The sequence below is a fragment of the Vespula vulgaris genome, chromosome 3 (genome assembly GCF_905475345.1).
Source record: "Vespula vulgaris chromosome 3, iyVesVulg1.1, whole genome shotgun sequence".
NCBI classification, from domain to species: domain Eukaryota; kingdom Metazoa; phylum Arthropoda; class Insecta; order Hymenoptera; family Vespidae; genus Vespula; species Vespula vulgaris.
The window spans coordinates 2,713,055-2,733,851 of NC_066588.1; the positions used below are offsets into that span (position 1 = coordinate 2,713,055).

At 34.1% G+C, this 20,797-nt stretch overlaps 2 protein-coding genes across 7 annotated transcripts in view; both read right to left on the reverse strand.

Annotated features, from left to right (window-relative positions):
* LOC127062538 (fibrillin-1) overlaps window positions 1-16,884 on the reverse strand; it is a 130,336-nt gene extending 113,452 nt beyond the window's left edge. Inside the window, exons 1-3 of one of the 2 annotated variants that reach the window (XM_050990968.1) lie at window positions 16,402-16,884; window positions 14,794-15,232; window positions 14,352-14,555 (exon numbers count right to left, since the gene is read on the reverse strand). In XM_050990968.1, the coding sequence (XP_050846925.1) occupies window positions 14,352-14,400 (49 nt within the window). In that variant the 5' untranslated portion in view covers window positions 14,401-14,555; window positions 14,794-15,232; window positions 16,402-16,884. Of the gene's footprint in view, window positions 1-14,351; window positions 14,556-14,793; window positions 16,010-16,401 lie in introns of those variants that run through there. The other variant, XM_050990969.1, reaches the window with a different exon arrangement.
* A 248-nt stretch (window positions 16,885-17,132) lies between these two features.
* Window positions 17,133-20,551, reverse strand: LOC127062542 (polyubiquitin-A). Of its 5 annotated transcripts, none has more exons than XM_050990981.1 (3): window positions 20,384-20,551; window positions 19,432-19,789; window positions 17,133-18,975 (listed from the first exon to the last, which is right to left on the reverse strand). In XM_050990981.1, the coding sequence occupies exons 2-3, from the start codon at window positions 19,782-19,784 to the stop codon at window positions 17,271-17,273; spliced, it is 2,058 nt and encodes a 685-aa protein (XP_050846938.1). In that variant the 5' UTR covers window positions 19,785-19,789; window positions 20,384-20,551; the 3' UTR covers window positions 17,133-17,270. The 5 variants fall into 5 exon arrangements, with proteins under 5 accessions (XP_050846938.1, XP_050846935.1, XP_050846937.1 ...); XM_050990978.1 differs by having other exon boundaries at window positions 17,133-19,203; XM_050990980.1 differs by having other exon boundaries at window positions 19,204-19,789.
* Between the last annotated feature and the right edge of the window lie 246 nt (window positions 20,552-20,797).

Below are 20,797 nucleotides of genomic sequence, written 5' to 3' on the forward strand. Positions count from 1 at the left end.
AAAACGATCTGACTTTTTTCTTGTTTCTTTCATTTATCGTGTGAACCTTTGTACCTTAACCTCTCTCTTTCTCTCCCTTTCTCACTTTTTCTCTACAAGTCGATCGTAACTCGTTCATTCGCACTACGAAATAGCCGTAAGGTTCCTGCGACTTGAAAACGTTAGCTCCATGAGAATGTGTATACTAAGGGAGAGAGAACGATGCGCGAAACTTTAAATTACCTTTTTACGCTTCGCTCTCAAATATAGTCCTTTCCACTTTACCTTTTCCTTTTGTAAACGATTTAACAGGTCAGCTCTCTGATACCGACTTTTCTTTCTCTCTTTCTTTTTTTTTCCCAGCTTTTTTTTTCTTTCTCTCTTTTTTTTTAATAAACCAACTTTTCCCGTTGGTTTTTCTATACATCGAGACTGCCGGTTACGTCTTTTATATACGAGTCCTTTGATGATTATTCAAAGCTTCTTATATGGTTGAAAATTTTTTTCTATAAACCCAAGTTACGATAAAATCGAAAGAAAAAGAAAAAGAGAGAAAGAAGAGAATGAGAAAAAGAGAGAGAGAGGAGAAAGAAAGAAAGAAAGTTCACTTTATTTCTTGAATATAATCAAGACTCCCTCTCTTTCTCTCTCTCTCTCTCTCTCTCTCTCTCTCTCTCTCTCTCTCTCTCTCTCTCTCTCTTTCTTTCTAAAAGATGAAAAAATCGATATAAAAAATTTTTACCTTAAGAAAAATCAACTCCGACGATACATTTTTTATCGCTAGAGTTCCAAGCACGTTATTATAATAATATCGAACGATAAAAAGCAAAATTTTATGATACAAAAATATGATCATCTTAAAAGAATAATATATAAGTAAGTAGATATATACGTTGTTAAAAAAATATGTGAGTGCCTATTCATTTGTATGTATATATATACGTGCGTATGAGAGAGAACGAGAAAGAGAAAAAGAGAGAGAGAGAGAGAGAGAGATTTATGAACGGTGAATCGTTAATCAGTTTCTCATATGTAGGTACCTACATATCAATGAATCTGACTAATCCATTGCACACTAACAACGGTCCGGTTTTCCTTTCGCTATCGTGTGGGTGGCGGATATCACCGACCACAAAATCGCATGCACATCGCCGCCAATCGGATTTAGCTGTGGTCTCTCTCCCGTATTATTTGCATATCGCTGGGTGGATGGCACGAAACAATGAGTCACCCTTCCTGATCGAGATGAATTCGTTAAAAAAAAGTCGAACTTTCTATCTAACCCTTCCCCTCCTCCCATCTCTTTCTGTCTATCTGTCTCTCTTTTTTCCTCTTCATCTATTTTTCTTTCTCTGTTTATTTATTTTTCTATCCTCCTCTATATCCTTTTCATCCTGGTCAATTCTTTTTACGAAATCCGATCAATCTCCATCGTACAAAATCATTTCTCTCGAAAGGTTCAAATCCGCCATTAAATTCGAACCCTTTTCTATACGAATATATACATACATATATATATATATATATATATATACACATATATATTTGTGTGTGTGTATATAAAATATATTAGTATTGAATAAGCACGCGATATTGCATCGAATATATATTAAAATCTGACAAATAAATAAAGCTTTACATTTAACAATCCCAGAAATTAATGATAATAATGGTAAAATAAACGGATTGTTGTGTAATTAATATCTTTTCCGAGCGATTTATAATTACAAAATGTATTTTATTCTGTACAATCGATATATATATATATATACACATACACACACACACATATATATATATAAAGAAATTCGAGGACATCAAAATGGAACTTTGAACGATTCATCGAGAAATCTCGTTCGAAATCAAATCGATCGATATCGTAACAATATCCCCATTTAATGCAATAAGTTCTCGATTGGTATACCAAACGAAAAAGATATTATCGAGATGATTAATCCAATTTATATACGGCATACCTACGTACATACCTAGAGTTATCATCGTACGCGCATTCCTATCCTGACAACTTGTTCATTGATACAAAACGAACGAATGAAAAATTCCGATATATCGCGAACGAATATTATCTTTTCCTCGTTTCGTCGATAACGATGAAAATAAAAAAAAAAGATAAAAATAAAAATAAAAAAGAGATAAAAAAGTTATTGCATATTTTATGAAAACACTTGATCATTATGCCGAATCTAATAAAATACACACACATACACACACAAATGTTTATTTATTTCGAATTCGAATTGGCATATCTATATGTATTTCCGATCTATTACATTTGTAACATTTACATCAGTGACCGGCTGACCGCATAAAGGGTGTAACCGATCGCCTTGTCTGATTATAGGTTGGCAAGAATCTACGACAACGATATCTTTTCACGGAGATCTAATTGTACGTCGGGATTAAGTCATGATACTAGTAGTCACGATAGGAAGTAGCGAGTTTACGGCTTCCAACGTTTCATTTCTTCTTTATTTTTTTTTTTCCTTTTCTTTTATTTTCTTTTTTTATTTTTTCCTTCTTCGTATTTTCCTTTTTCTTTTTCTTTTCTTTTCTTTATTCTTTTTTTTTCTTTGGTCTCTCTTTTCCCCGTTTTTCCTTCAAAACCAACTAGTCGATCGAATACCAGTTTTCTTCTCAATACTTATCCGTATGGTGATATCTCTTATTATGCATTTGACGTTAATAACGTATCGGTAATAGTTAATCGATGTTGCTACGATCGAAAATCTTTTCTTAAAGAGAAAAGAAAAAAGGAAAGAATGAGGAAAAAGAAAGAAAAAAAAAAAAAAAACATCGTTCGACATAATAAATACGCAATGATCGCGTAATTACATTTCACAATATTTCAAATAGTACCTAAGTACCTATATTTATGTAAAATGATGACCGAGAGAAGAAAGAAAAAACAAGAGGAAAAAAAAGAAAAAAAACATGTTACGTAGATGAAATTACTAATCGTTGACTGACTACAAAATTAGGATCTATCGGATTAGCACGAATGATACTAGCGAGTTGTACGATTTTCTTCGTTTTAAATGGCGATACGAAGGAGATAATGTCTTCTCTCTCTTTCTCTTTCTCTCTCTCTCCTTTTTTCTCTCTATTTCGAGTTGAGTGAAAGTCGATCGAACTGGAAGCTTACAATTTGTCTAATCGTCGTGTCCGGCGATGATCATCGTAGGTAGAAACGCGTAGGTACCTAACAAGTATAATACATGTTGTATGTACTACCTACATGTGTATGTACATATATATATATATATATATATATATATATATATATATATATATACATACATACACGCATTATCTGTATATATAGAACATACATAGTGACTCGTTTACGTGTTCCTCGAGAACCGCCCTCAGTCCACTCCTATCGCGATTTCGCGACTATTCAATCTCCTAACCGGTCGTTCGTACGTCGTTACGGTGATCGTTCGTGCGTATTACGAATCTCTAACGGGGTGTTTTCATCCAAACGACAGGCACGAAACTAGGCCTGAAACCCAATACGATCGAAGTGTACCTATAGGGTACACATCGAACGTTTCGAAAGCTAATTAACCGCATGAGTTTCGATCTGTTCCAATACTTACTCCTACCTTCGTCTAAATTACTCTCAACGAGAAAATCTTCCCAATTTCGCGATATATACTTCTAAGTACTTTTAGTTTAATTGCTCTTTGATTAAAAAAAAAAAAAAAAGAAGAAGAAGCGGAAAAAAAGAATGAAAAAGAATTATTGTTTTATCTTCTATAAAATCGTATATAAATTTTGCTCCCTTTCTTTTCTTTTCTTTTTTTTTTTTTATTTTTTTTTTTTTTTAATACAAAGTTATACTCCCTATGGTGTAATTAAATTAGCATACGTATATCTAATAATATAATTTTATATTAGATACGAAAAAAAATTAAATTAGATTATAAAGTAATCGTCGATATATATCATCGAGTAAACGTTTTAAATATGTCGAAAAAATATTATTCGAGATAATATAGCGTAATTATATTATACGTACTAATACAAGTAATACCATAATTTTCGCGATATATAATTGTTGTATAAACAAAGAAAAAAAATTAAATTATAGCCGATCAAGACACCTCACTTCCTTCAAAAAAAAAAAAAAGAAAACAAAACAAAACAAAATTAATAAAATATACTATATAATATCTATGATATAAATAATACCAGAACTTTCGATGTATCATTTTTAATATGATTAAATTATAGATAAATGCTTGGAGTGCTTCGAAGAGGAAAAAGAAAAAGAAAAAAAAGGGGGGGGAAGAAAGAAGAAAGAAAAAAATTAGAACGTGGTCAATCGTCGATATCGTCGAATAAATTTTTTAAATATTTTAAATGTTAAACGAATGTTGAAGGAAAAAATGTTAAACGTCAATTATTTTTTAATAATAGCTAGCTGCTAAATAGAGTAGATATTTTTTCTCGTCCTTTAGCATCGTTAATATATCTACTTCGTCTCTCCCCTCAACTCTCCGACACAGCAAACCGACTCTAGTCCAAGGGGATAGTAAGTTTCGTGCGCGACGTCATGGCGCGTGGCTCTAGAAATTCCAACATTTTTCTTCGACGTTCACCATTTTTCTTCGACGTCGACATGGCTCGGTGCCTCGTGTTATTCCTACCTTCCTGAAACTCCCGAGAGTGGAACTCAAGTTTGTATTTGATCAAACGCGTGCATCCACTTCTCGGCGACTTCGTTAATTCGAATGGTAGAAGAGTAAATTAACGAGCGATTGTGTATGCGGCTACTTCTAGTGTACTAACGATCCTTCTTCGACCTTTGACTAATGATCTTTCGATCCTTAATGGCTATCGACCAGAACAAAAAAAAGAAAAAAAAGAAGAATAAAAACATAATTAAAAAAGAGAAAAAGAAAGCATAAAGGGAGAAGTAAGAAAACGAAATTAAAGAAAAAAGGAGGGATATAAAAAAAGAAAGAAAAAAAATCAATATAACTGGGACGTATCGATGTTATTTATAAATACTTTGTATTATCGCATAATAAGTAAATTAATAGAGAGTTATAAATTGTAATTAAACGTTTGGCGATAAAGAACACGTATATATGTATATACACATGCGTATTTATGTAAATGTAAATTATACAGGTTCTTACAATTACACAAGAACATTTATTTTATTCCCATTATCGTTAACGAATAAATAATTATTCAAGAGAAACGATATCGAGATTAAAAGAGAAAAAAAGAAAACAAAATTCTCATTACTACCAATAAACCTTTCTATTATATTATAAATTCATTCTTATAATACTGAATAAAAATAGCATAATAACGTATGTAAACATTTGTAAATATTACAAATATTAGCGATAAAGCTCATTTGACGTAACAATTCGGTCAAGCGTTAACTGTTGAAAGAAAAATAAATTTCGTTGGAGGCGATTTACATGCGAAACGCAGGAAGCACGTTTAACCGAAAATGACAATTTCGGTTGACGTGTGAAAGCCACCCAGCAAATAACGTTAGGAAAGTGTTCCAGACAGGAAAGGTCGAGGCTCGAACGCGTTTCTCTAAAGTGACTGTCTTTCTCTTTCCCCTCCTCTCTCTCTCTCTCTCTCTCTCTCTCTTTCTCTCTCCCTCTCTACTTACTTCTCTGTTCAGAGAGAACCTTTCCTCTATCTGGCATGCATAATACAGAGATTCGCTTAGTTCTCTTCTCAAATCTCGTGTTACTCGAAAATGAAGCTCGAATCAACTAAAATCCTCTCTCTCTCTCTTTCTCTCTCTCTATCTCTATCTATCTATCTATCTGTCTGTCTATCTTTCTCTAATTCTATCTCTATCTCTCTCTTAGTCCTTCTCGTGAACTCATTCACATGGTGAAATTCGTAATCGATGAACGATAAAGCCATAAAAGCCAGCGTGGTACCGCGAGAGGAATGCAGTTTCCGTGGGCCGCTTACATGGGTCATGTAAGTTCCTAGAAATTCACAGCTTATCGTTCATGCATCTGGTATATCTCTATAGGAAGAGCAAAATCCCATCTGTGCTCTCAATTAGAGTAAAGCATCAAAAGCTCGGTATGTGTTCAGTAATTTGAATCGATTCAATGAATGACCTGTATGTTTTCTCTTGCTGAGATCTAACCATAAAGTTATTACGATAAAAATAAATATATTGAATTTCTTCTATAAGAAATTTATATCAAATGATACGACGCTTTTTGGTTAAAAATTTTTTTCAGGATAATTATATCCTTCTACGAACAATTTTCTACGGAAGAAAAAAATAAATACGATATATTTGATACAGCAATACTTTCGTCAATATGGCTGTCAAGTTCTATTAAAAATTTTATATTATATAATACAATGTACTCGCTAAAGAAAAAAAAAAAATTAGTCAATATAGCTATCTCGTCTCCAAAAAAAAAAAAAAACGAAATCAGATCAAATGATACTATAAGTTTAATAGAAATATTTCTTAAGACGTTCGTCTTGTTTCAATAAAAATTTGTATCAAGTGATACGACGTATTTACTAACAATATTAATCAAGATAGTTATCTTGTTCCATGTAAAATTTATGCGAAAAACATGCGACGCCTTTAGCTCGCAATATTCTCGTTCGAATAATTATTTCGTTTTATTAAAAATTTATACGAAATAACGCGATACCTTTAATAGCAATTCCTCTTGTCAAGATAATTATTTCGTTCTACTTAAAAAATTTATGTGAAATAATACTATACATTTAGTAACAATTTTTTATCTTTTCTTATTGTTATTATCATTCTTATTATTACTTTCTTTTTTTATTTTAAAAAATATTCAAGTCGAATTACCGACACATCGAAACGAGATTCGCTTCGAATGACTGAGTATCTTTTTGCTACAATCGAGCAATACTCGTCAAAGCTATACACGTAGTTATCGTCTTCTCGGCAAAAAAATTAAAATAAAAGAATACTCATATACATTTTTAATAGCAATTTGCCCTTCTCTCTCTCTCTCTCTCTCTCTCTCTCTCTCTCTCTCTCTCTCTCTCTCTCTCTCTCTCTCTCTCTCTCTCTTTCTCTCTTACTCTCTTTTTTATTATTTTTCGGGGAGGGGGGGGGGGATGAAGAGGAAGAATGCAAATCGAATTCCAGGCACGTTGAAACGAGATTCGAACACTTTCGTCGAGAGTATAAATTAGTCGCGTTATCGGTGTCATTAAGTTGTTTCGCATGCGAAACATTTTTCTTCGCAGAAATATACACATACATGTATACATACAGACACACATCCGCAGGCGCACACACGCTCATGCATATGAACACGCGCGCGTAAACGCACGAACACATATACACATATACACAGAGAGAGAGAGAGAAAACACATACACCTACGCAAACTCATTTCGCTGTCAGTGTTCCTCAACATTACGGTCGTAAATAAGGGTGAGAATCGGGAAGAAAAAAAAGAAGGAGAAGAAGAAGAAAAAAGAAAAAGAAAAAGAAAAGAAAAAAGAAAAAGAAAAAATATAAAGCAGGGTCGTTCAGCCGAGAGTTAACCGGGAAGAAGTAGAGAGAAATAAGGAAGGAAAGAAAAAAAAAAGAAAAAGAAAAGAAAGGAAAAAAAGAAGTAGAAGAAAATGCAAGAGGGGATTGCGGAAAATGAAAATGTACGGTTTTCCCTTGTAAACGAGAAAGCGATTTTCTCCTTGTTCCGTCGATCAGAATAAACTGGAAGGATTCGAGATAATGGATTAAGGATAATAATTTCTAAGAAAATAATCTAACCTTTTCTATCTTTTTTATACAATAGATATTAAATAGAAATAAAATGAAAATTGTCTAATGGATGGACGACAAAGTAGTTTAAGTTAAATTTCAATCACAAAGAAATAAGTACGCTAATATATTCCATATCTGGTGATCTTTGCTCGTACGATTTGATAAGTAGTAGTAAGTTTAAATACTAATAGTAAATTTGAGAATTTACTTCAAGTATAATGCAAGTACACTCACACTCGTTTAAAACTCTAAGCATTTAATACTATAAGTTATATGGAAATATTTCGAATAAATACTATAAGTTATACCGAAAAGTTTTCGATCAAAATATGTCATCATTCTCATGAAAAAAAGAAGAAAGAAAAAAACAGGAAGGAAGAAAAATATTTCGAAATCGCATACTGATTTCTCTGTATAGAGATTAAATTATATTATATTACTCGTCCATCAAAGAATTATTATTCAAATGAGATAAATATTTTTATAATCTAAAATTAACATAAAATCATCATACGAGTCCGAGTAGATGTAATATATTGGATTAGGGGAAACTTCTTAAAATACGCTCTCTCTCCCTCTCTCTCTCTCTCTCTCTTCATCTCTCCTCTCTCTTTATATATAATATAAATTTGTTTAAAAGAAAAATCTCTTAAACGTAAAATCGCGTGAATCACTTATTAAGACGATCATTAAGTGAAAAGCCATTCCAGATGGAGACAGTTACTGACTCACAGTATATACAACATTATCTTTACCGCATTCTCATCGCTTTGTCAATATATCACAAAGAAAATAAAAAAAAAAGACAAAGAAAGAAAGAGACAAAGAGACACAGAGAGAGAGAGAGATAAAGAGAGAGAAATGTAAAAGTTCAGCACTCACGAAACTTGAAAAATCTTCAAGCGCGACGATAGAACGCGATCGTGCAAAGGCACTCGTAATGGAAGAAAACAAGAGGAAAGTATGTTATCTGTAAAAGCTAAGACGAAGACGAAGAAGAGGAATCCGCTTCAGAGACCAAGATAAAAGGATCGACGAATGCGTTATTCAGAAGGAGGTTTCTTAAGGATGATGATACCGAGAGCCAACTGTGATGAAACTTCCAACTTTTCTCGCGGTAGTTATAAATAACTGGGCCGCGAACCTTCTTCTTCTTCTTCTTCTTCTTCTTCTCCTTCTTCATCTTCTTCTTCTTCGTCTTCTTCTTCTTCGTCTTCAGTTTCATTTTCGTTTTCGTTTTCATTCTCGTCTTAGTCTTCCTCTTATCCTCCTTCTTCTTGTAAACTTCTAATTGCTCTCGTCGCCATGGCGGATATCGAAGATCGTTGAAATCATGTTAAAACTATAGTCGACGACAATCGAAATCGAAATTGATTTGCTTGAGTTTATTACCCGAATAAAAGTGGAAGGATAAAAGGAGAGTAAAAGAAAAAAAGAAATAGAAGAAAAAAAATAGAGGAAAATAAATAGATATTTGAATTCGAAGTTGGTAGGACGACACTTTTACGACGACGAATCGATCTGCGAGCGAAGGAAATGTTCGCTTTTATGGAAACGCCGGTATAAAACTACGGTGCAATTTTTGTAGAGATCAATCGAAAAAGTTATGATTTCGCGATGGGGAAACGAAATTGTCATTCTTCGTATCTGTTCATATTCATTATATTAATCGTAATTTATTCGAATATTTACGTGAAAAATTAAATAAATAAATAAATTCTTTCTCTGAACAAAATGTTCATACGTATTATACGAAAGAAGTATGCGCGTGTGTATATGTGTATATATATCAATTTATTATACCAATAAACTTTATCTAACGAAACGAGCTTGGTTTATAGCATTTAGGTGTCTCCTGTGATTCTTTTGAGTCTAGTGTAACGAACAAATGGCGATCGTTAAAAAAAAAAGAAAAAGAAGAAGAGAAAAAGAAAAAAAAAAGAGAGAAGGGAGAAAGGAGGAAAAAGACAGAAAAAAAAAGAAGATAAAGAAGAAGAAGAAGAAGAAGAAGAAGACGAGGAAGAAGAAAGATAGGGAAAAAGATGGGTGTCGGACGATCGAAGAAGTAATTACTTTCGTTAATGAAAAAACGTAAGAATAATGAGGTATCCTCGAAGGAATAGGAGTTCGTTATCGATCAGTACGAATTGTTGGAACGAGCAGGAATGTCATAGCGAACGTAAAAGGAGAAAGAGAAAAAAAAAGTGAAGAATGAGAGAGAGAGAGAGAAAGAGAGACTCTCCTCTCTCTCTCTTTTTTCATCACTTTTTCGTCTTCTCAAACGATTCCTATTTCGTGACGTTTTAAAGAGATAACTTCGCGAGAGCGAGTGCGGCTCCCGCGCTTTCGACCCTCGTCCGCTAATAGCAACAAGTTACTTCTGACCCGTCAGCACGAGCACGGGACAGACCCTTGCGACGCCTCTATATTTAGTACGGGTCGAACCACTAGACCAGCGAGAAAACACAAAAGAAAGAGGCGAAGCTGCCGAGAGTAGTTATACCGTGGCGCACGAAATGAGAGAGTTAGAATGAGCGAGAGTAAGAGTAAGAGTAAGAAGTAGGAGTAAAAGAGATAGAAAGAGAGAAATAGGGAGAGAGAAAGAGAGAAAGAGAGAGAGAAATCTCGCGATATCTTCCACAACGTCGTCGACGTTCGAAGTGAAAAGAGAAAAGAGAAGCCGCCATATTGCTCCTCGCGTCTCTTCTGGCTCGCAGCTGTGGTGAACGCGCAAAAAGCAAGCATCTCTCTCTTTCTCTATCTCTCTGTTTCTCTATCTCTCTTTCTCTCTGATCTCCATAACACCCTTCTCCTTCGTATATTTCTCCTCTATACGAATATTTCGATTTGGATAGAACGACGAAAGCTTTAAACGCTTATCAAAGTCGTTTATTCTATCGCATTTGCCTCTTCGCTGGTATTGCATCACTTGACGTTTTTAGAGTAAAACGTGATGAAACGGATAAATTATCTACGTCGATCGATGAAATTCTTTATGCGTACATGTACGTTTATATATATATATATATATATATATATATATATATATATATATATATAGGTATAAATCGTCTCCTTTTCTATAGTATATTAAGATAAATCACCCACTGGGAAATATTATATATATATATATATATATATATATATATACACACACACACACACACAAAATAGTTGTGTGTGACCAGTGTGAGAACAAACTCAAAGACAAGAAACAGAGATCAAGTGGGTGGTGAAAGATACGAGAAAAGTGCGATAACTCTTCTGAACGAACGAATGAGTACCTCGAGTGATGTAGAGATCTATGTCTTTGCGTTCATCTGAACTCTCCGTTTAATAAGTTTCAAAGGAAACTGTCATCGTCCGTAGAGATAATTGGACGCATTTAACGTGGAAGAAAAAAAATTAAGAAAAAGAAAAAGGAGAAAAAAGAATTAGAAGAAAAGAGATACGGAACGACCGAATTCATCTTTCAATTGACTTTCGACGAACTAATTCGAATCGAAACGAAATATACGCGCAATACATATCTATCCTTAGTTGTAATGGTCGACATAAAAAATACAATGTAACGATAGATATTATTAAGCGTACTTATTATTAAACAAAATGATCGACTAGATTTGCGTGTTAATAATGTAAATATTCACTCAAATAAATTTTATTTGGTATGGTTTTTGATAAATTCCTTTTTTCCTTTTCCTTTTATTTTTCAACGTTCATAATACATGATATATCTTAATACAAAATAATATTGTCGATGAGAGAGTGTTTTAACGTGAAACATTTTATCTTACAATTCTTTACCTTTTTATTAAAATAACAGTAAGAATTCAATACGAATTAGAGATAAATAAAAAGCTTTGTAGAAAACAAAAAAAGAGAAAAAAAGAAAGAAAGAAAAAAGCCATAATCGAAGATATTCGAAAAAGTGTGGGAACGATGCTGGCGCCGTCTAACCGCGTCTGGATTGGGACGATTTACAGGTGGCGCGAAATTTAATTTAATCATTTTGCCAAGAGCACGCGTTCGCTTATGTACCTACAATGTACGTAACATTTTTTCTTTTTCTTTTTTTTCCCCCCTTAAAATATTGGTAAAAGCGATACGTCGAAAGAGTGAAATTGTCGTGAACGTTGGTTCGTGGTGAATGGGATTCGATTATTAAGCTTAGAGCGATAGAGAAAAAGAGAGAGAGAGAGAGAGAATAAGAGAGGGAGAGAAAGAGAAGAGAGGGGAAAGGACTCAGCTTTACGTCGCGAGACCCAACAACGAAAGCGAATAAGGTAACAGTGCGAGTTCGTAATGGAGTTTGCAAGTTCGAATATTGCTTCAACATTCAATGACAAAATGAAAGACCTTTCCGATGCAGAAATCGGGAACAAAAGCACGGCCGAGCTTCGCGCATTTTAGTAGTGGGAGGAAGGAGGTAGGAGGCACGGAAGGAGAACGAAAACGAGAACGAAAAAGAAAGAAAGAAAGAGAGAGAAAGAGAGAGAGAGAGAGAGAACGAAAGGGAAAACTCGTTTAAACTCTTTCAATACGCCGAGCGTAAAATTTGTACGCCGGCAAAGCTCGAAGAAATTACCACCCGCGTGGAATATAAATCCGGGTTATTTCCTTCGAGGGTCGCCTGCCCTTTTATCGAAGCACGAAAGAGATAGAGAGATAGGGGGGGGAGAGAGAGAGAAAGAGAGAGAGAGAAGAAAGAACGGAGTAGAGGGATGAAAGGGAGGAAGAATTTCAAAAACCGTTAATCGCACGTATTCAACAAAATTCGAACTATCACGAAAATGTCGAGTTCGACTTGACGAAACCACTGATTTGAAACTAGTCACGAATTTTCTCTCTATCGTTAATGGATCTATGTATGTGTGTATATATATATATATATACATGTATGTGTATGAGTCGATGTGTGTATGTGCAGATACGTATATACATATATAGAAAATGTAGTTATTGATTAAAATGAAATAATGTTTTTCTACTTCGGATATGTGTTGATCGTACGAACTTCATGTTTTGCGAATTTATTTTCTATCTCTCTTTTTCTATATCTCTCTGTATCTCTCTATATCTCTCTATATCTCTTTATCTCTACCTCTCTCTCCCTCTCTCTCTCTCTCTCTCTCTCTCTCTCTCTCATTCTGTCTCTTCCGTTTTTCAACGAATAGCAATAACGATTTGTTTATACGGATTAAAACTGGTATATATCGTAAATATGGACGAGTAAAGGACCTTTCTCGGAACGAGAAAATCCGATCGCTTTTAACGTTTCTTTTTTGCTTTTATTTTTTTCTTTTTTTTTCTAAACTTCATACTCCATTTTTGTCGTAAATGAAGACAGAAAGAGAGAGAGAGAAAGAGAGAGAGAGAGAGAAAGAATGTATTGAAAAAAAAAAAGAAAAGAAAGAAATAGGTGCGAACTCGTTGTTCGAAAAACGATCGCGTTCATCATCTATCCCCTCCCCCTCCCCTCTTGAACTTAGAAACAAGCAGTGTGAGAAAGACGTAGACGGTGTTCCAGAAGTGTACGAGATAAAATTATCTTTTATCTTTAGTCGTCGCGTAATAAAGAGAGACGACGCGCATGTGTCGCGCCTCGTGAAAAGGGACCGATGCATTGCCCTAAAGGCACGCCGACGATGTGACTCCTTCGTTCCTTTTCTCGAATCTTCGAAAATATGTCGCCGTTGTTTTTTATTTACTTTATTTGTTTTCTTTTTTTTTTCTTTTCTTTTCTCCTTTTTCTTATTATTATTACTTTTTTTTTCTTTTTACGCTCGGAAGAATCCTTCCCCCGCTTCGTTTACACCAATGAGAATCAGCTGAGAACGAATAAGCGGCGTTAAGGAGAGAGAGAGAGAGAGAGAGAGAGATATTTTAACGCTCGCAGTTAATCGCTCGTGATTGGTAGCAATTAAATTCGTGAGATAGACTGGAGACGTCGTTACGGGTTAGTGGATAAGGGAGCATCGGGGTATATTCAGAAACGGTGTGGTGGCGTTCAATGAAAAAAAAGAAAAATAGAAAAGAAAGAAACTAGGAAAAACGAAAGTAAATGAAAAAATAATTAAAAAAAGAAAAAGAGAGAGAGAAAGAGAGAAGATCCAAGCTCGATCGAACGTTCGTAAGTTAATATTCCAAATGAGAGGATATCTGCTCGTGGTGCCGGCAAAAGCGATGGCTAATTACCGGCACTAAAAAGCGAATAACAAGAGAGTTATACGATTATCGGAGTAATAAACTGCGAAATACGATGATGTTCCGATAAACGTATATATATATATATTCGCTTGGATAAATCTCCACCATGTAGGTGTATGTATATATATATATATATTCGTTGAACACTTCATTGAATTACACATACATATATCTATGTATGACTCTTTTTACTATTTATTCTTTCTTTTTTATTTTATTTAATTTATTTACTTATTTTTATTTCATTTCTTTTATTTTAAATTTTGTTTACTTCCTCATATCAATCGTTATAAGATAAAAGTCGGATTATAAACGGATATTAAAATGAGAAAATATGTAGATAGAAAATAATAATAAATATTTGTATTACCTGATAGACAGACGGAGAGGCATAATCCCAGGAAGAGTATCGTCATCATTTTCAATCGTGGATTACAAATCCCTTAACGACGATAATATCTGATGAATAATAACGATAAAACGTTCAACCTTCCTTCAGCTTCATGTCCCGCTTTTTTTTCTTCCTTCGATCGATTGATTCCTTTCCAATGTCTTCCCTCTTCCTTCTAATATTCTTTCAATTTATAAAATATTATTTTATTAGATACACGCGCGTACAACAAATTATATATGTATACATATACATATATATATATATGCGTGCGTGTGTATATCGCGTAATAAATAAACACAATCTTTTTGCTGTTCTTTTTAAGATCTCTTCTGAAAGCAACCTATTTTTTTTTTTATTATATTATCAAATAAAATAAGGATTTCAACGATCGAAGGGCAAGGATTCGTAACAAGCTTACCGGGGCTGTATGACACACGGGCACACCGCACACAGCGTGCTACGAGACCAGTTCGAAGACTGAGTCCGAGTTCGTATTCCGGAGGCTGACTTCTCTCGGCCCTACCAGGGTACACCGGACTAGTAGTGTGTTGCCCGTCCGTTGCCCGCCTCTGGATAACGTTTCCTTCCACCATTAGGCACACACGCGGTATATACCGCGCGACGACATACATCGTGCCAAGACCTCCCGAGGGGGAACCGTTGTACGTTAAATCGAGGATCAAGATCATCTCGTGTTTCTTTCTTATCCTCCTCTACCACCACCATCGCCACCACCTCCAACACCATCACTATCACTATCACCATTACCATCACCATCATCATCATTATCATTATCATCATCATCATCATCACCTAACACGATTCCATTGCTTCTTCTTTTGATAACTTTTGATACACTGAAAAATAAAGAAATATCTTAATTCGTTTCTTCTTAAACTCTTCGCTTAATGTCCCGAACAATTCAAATAATGTTTAATCTCGAAGAATGAAATTTAATTCAGTAAATTAATTTTTTTCGTTTTTACTCGTATTTTAAAACGAAACGTTAATGTTCGACATTGATAAGATTGATTACTACTCGTTACAAAATGTAAAATCGGCGAATTGAAAAATAATAAATCGTGAAATTTAAGAATACATTTAACGATAAATTCGTTTTGTCTTTTGGTATTATTTCAGAGTGGAATAATACAACGTTGGTCGTTGGTAATGTTGAGTCGAATATTAAAATATGGCCGAATCGAAAAATACTGGATATTTAATAATAAATTAATTTGGTCCTCATTGTGTTATAGAATAGATATATAATGTTGGCCATTTGTAATCTTGATTCGTTTCAAAATATGGCCAAATGGAAAAATATTGAAGATTTAATAATATATTAATTTCATCGTTGTATTTTAGAACGATTTAGCCATTGGTAATCTTGATTCATTCGAAAATATGACCAAATCGAAAAATAAATGAAAACTTAATAAAATATTAATTTCGTCTTAGTTGTATTTTAAAATAAAATATAATTTTGATCGTTTCTAAATATGACCAAATCGAAAAATTCTGAAAACAGAAAAAAATTTTGAATCGTTGAAAAATAAAATTGGAAAATATTGAATTCTATAAATAATATACTTCTAATAATAAAAATTTTACAATAAAATTAATTTTTCCTTGGTCATATTTTACAGTATAACATAGTTATCGTTGATCTTTGAAAACAAAGAATATTACTATTATTATAAGAAAAAGACTTGAAAAACGTATTTCATCTCCTTTTTACTATAATATCGTTCTCATCGCAAAATAAATTCTATCTCGATAGGGAAATTTAAAAAATTACATATTTTTATCGACTTGATCTACTTTGAAATTTATTATTTAATGTTCTACCGATAAATATACACTTAACGATTTAAAACGCGTTACGAATAATATATGAAATATTCTTTCATAACCTCATTTAATTAATTCATACATAATAATTAAACATATTGCAATCTAAGATTATTTGATCAATATTCATAAACATGTGAATTTATAATTGTATATTTATAACATATTTACTTACCGATTAAATATATTATGCATATCAGCTCAACAATTTCATAAATAGAAAAGCATCGTTCACGACAAAGCAAAAATATTTTCTCGCACTTCTAAACGCGCGCAATTTTATTTCAAACATTAGAAAGAGAGCTCGTCGTAATGAGACTCGCCAATCAAGTAAAATTTTCAAACTAAATTTATCTCATATACGTATGTATGTAAAAATTAAAGATAATGTGATAAACATATTCTAAAAATATGAAACAATGCTTAATTTTTTTTTCTAAATATCCAGACCAAGCAGCATATTTATATATAATGAAACATACAGCAGTCGGTGGCTGCATCTACACGTGAACTACTCAACTTTTATCGACGGCTAGTCTAGCGCCATCTGTAAATGATAACTATACGCAGAAGAAAAAAAAATTGGTTATAAATAAAAGTTCAAAATAAAAAGATAACACATACATAATTTTGTTTAAAATTTATTAACTTATATATAATTTATTATATATATATATATATGCATATATAAATATATATATATATATAATAATTTATCATATAATTTATAAAGGATACAAAACGATAATTATTATATACAAAATAAACGCAATTATAATAATAAAAAAGAAATTTAGCTTGTAACAACAATCATTCGCTTGCTTCTAGAATTTTATTATTTGAACATTACATCGCATAAACTGTTTAAACTGCATATCTGTAAGGTTTCTTAGAATAAAGAGAAAATTAACTTCAAATGCAGTTTTTATTTGCCGACGAAGCAGTGGAATAAATATCACATTACAGTTCAGCATGAATAAAAGTAAAAAATAATAATGTATCTAGTAGGACTATAAGTCTGCAGATTTTATTCATGAATAGAATTTAATTTCCCCCTCGGAGACGAAGGACTAAGTGAAGGGTAGATTCTTTTTGAATATTATAATCTGACAGAGTACGCCCATCTTCTAATTGTTTTCCAGCAAAGATCAATCTTTGCTGATCAGGTGGGATTCCTTCTTTATCTTGAATTTTGGCTTTAACGTTTTCGATAGTATCAGATGCCTCAACTTCTAAAGTGATAGTTTTTCCTGTAAGAGTTTTAACAAAAATTTGCATACCACCACGAAGCCTAAGTACTAAATGTAGAGTAGATTCTTTTTGAATATTGTAATCGGAAAGAGTACGGCCATCCTCGAGTTGTTTGCCAGCGAAAATTAATCTTTGTTGATCTGGGGGAATACCCTCTTTGTCCTGAATTTTAGCTTTGACATTTTCAATCGTATCGGAAGCTTCTACCTCCAATGTGATGGTCTTTCCTGTAAGAGTCTTGACGAAAATTTGCATTCCACCACGGAGTCGGAGTACAAGATGAAGGGTTGATTCCTTTTGAATGTTGTAATCGGAAAGAGTACGACCATCTTCAAGCTGCTTGCCGGCAAAGATCAATCTCTGTTGATCTGGTGGGATTCCTTCTTTATCCTGGATCTTAGCCTTTACATTCTCGATGGTATCAGATGCCTCTACTTCCAACGTGATGGTCTTTCCTGTCAGAGTCTTAACGAAAATTTGCATTCCTCCACGGAGACGGAGTACCAGATGAAGGGTGGACTCCTTTTGGATGTTATAATCCGAAAGTGTACGGCCATCTTCCAATTGCTTACCAGCAAAAATCAACCTCTGCTGATCCGGTGGGATTCCTTCCTTGTCCTGAATCTTTGCTTTGACATTCTCAATCGTATCTGAAGCTTCGACTTCCAAAGTAATCGTTTTGCCGGTTAAAGTTTTTACAAAAATCTGCATACCACCACGGAGACGAAGTACCAAATGGAGAGTAGATTCCTTTTGAATATTATAATCAGAAAGTGTACGTCCATCTTCAAGCTGCTTGCCGGCAAAGATCAATCTCTGTTGATCTGGAGGGATTCCTTCTTTATCCTGGATCTTAGCCTTTACATTCTCGATGGTATCAGATGCCTCTACTTCCAACGTGATGGTCTTTCCTGTCAGAGTCTTAACGAAAATTTGCATTCCTCCACGGAGACGGAGTACCAGATGAAGGGTGGACTCCTTTTGGATGTTATAATCTGAAAGTGTACGGCCATCTTCCAATTGCTTACCAGCAAAGATCAACCTCTGCTGATCCGGTGGGATTCCTTCCTTGTCCTGAATCTTAGCCTTTACATTCTCAATAGTATCAGATGCCTCTACTTCCAACGTGATGGTCTTTCCTGTCAGAGTCTTGACGAAAATTTGCATTCCTCCACGGAGTCGAAGAACAAGATGAAGGGTTGACTCCTTTTGGATATTGTAATCGGAAAGCGTACGACCATCTTCAAGCTGCTTGCCGGCAAAGATCAATCTCTGCTGATCCGGTGGGATTCCTTCCTTATCCTGGATCTTAGCCTTTACATTCTCAATAGTATCAGATGCCTCTACCTCCAACGTGATGGTCTTTCCTGTCAGAGTCTTGACGAAAATTTGCATTCCTCCACGGAGTCGAAGAACAAGATGAAGGGTTGACTCCTTTTGGATATTGTAATCGGAAAGAGTACGACCATCTTCAAGCTGCTTGCCGGCAAAGATCAATCTCTGCTGATCCGGTGGGATTCCTTCCTTATCCTGGATCTTTGCTTTAACATTCTCAATCGTATCTGAAGCTTCGACTTCCAGAGTTATTGTTTTACCGGTCAAAGTTTTGACAAAAATTTGCATTCCTCCACGGAGTCGGAGTACAAGATGAAGGGTTGACTCCTTTTGGATATTGTAATCGGATAGGGTACGACCATCTTCAAGCTGCTTGCCGGCAAAAATCAACCTTTGCTGATCCGGTGGGATTCCTTCCTTATCCTGGATCTTAGCCTTTACATTCTCAATAGTATCAGATGCCTCTACTTCCAATGTGATGGTTTTTCCTGTGAGAGTCTTGACAAAAATTTGCATTCCTCCACGGAGTCGGAGTACAAGATGGAGAGTAGACTCCTTTTGGATATTATAATCGGATAGCGTACGACCATCTTCAAGTTGCTTGCCGGCAAAGATCAACCTCTGCTGATCCGGTGGGATTCCTTCTTTATCCTGGATCTTAGCCTTTACATTCTCAATAGTATCAGATGCCTCTACCTCCAACGTGATGGTCTTTCCTGTCAGAGTCTTAACGAAAATTTGCATTCCTCCACGGAGTCGGAGTACAAGATGAAGAGTAGACTCCTTTTGGATGTTGTAATCGGAAAGAGTACGGCCATCCTCTAATTGTTTACCAGCAAAGATTAATCTTTGTTGGTCTGGTGGAATTCCCTCTTTATCCTGAATTTTTGCTTTCACGTTTTCAATGGTGTCAGAGGCTTCGACTTCAAGAGTTATGGTTTTACCCGTCAAAGTCTTCACGAAGATCTGCATATTTACTAAAAAGAAAAATTTAACGTTAATCTTAACGTCAATTTTAAGTAACGCACCAAAAAAGGAAAAAATTCGACCGAACGAGAATATAAGATGGCTGACGTAGTGACGTGAAGTCGTACACCGAGAACAAAGCTAACGAGTAACTGCGTCACTAAACCGGATCAATATCCGCCATTTTGTCCTTTGTTACTACGCACTTATTCTGATGAGTCATGGAAGATTTCAAAACGTTTGAACAGTTATAACTGTCATATGAAATTTTTTACATACATCGAAAATTAGTTGATTGACAAATAATATATTCAATAATCAAGCAGAAATAATCACAGAAATCTCAAGAAAAAGTAACACAGCTTTACAATTACGTCAATTAATATGATCCTCGCAAAGAATTGAAAATATTTCATGATCATTAAATCATATTAGATATTATTTCTTTTAACCTTATGAAAGAATGACATTTAAACGAAAAGTCACATACGATAAGTAATATCAAATAACATATAAAATATAAATCGATAAAATAATTCGCAACTTCATATTTTTATTATAAAATAAAGATTAGTAAAGAATGAATTATATTAACAAATACTTACCTGATGTAAATGTATCGTAGCTTTTACAAAAAGTCGCAGATAATTTTACGAAATATCACTGCAATTGTCAACCAAGTATCTCTGATGATCTCAACAGAACTGAACGGGGTAAGTGCAAACCGTCCTTTTATATGGCCGTGATAGAATGACGTAGCGGTTGCATGTGATTGGTCAAGAGAATTCTAGAAAGCAGCTTATTGGATCACAATGTACTTGGTTGCTCGAGAAACGGTTTACGTAGCAACATCGTATTGGAGTATCAAACAAAAAAAAAGGAGAACATCCTTTATGCGGTTAATAGCTATTTAAACTTATCGCAGATCAATTTATTTAAACTATCTAATATATAAATTTATTCAAATAATATTTCTTTACCTTGATTTACTAGAAATTTGATTAACAAACTTTTGGTTA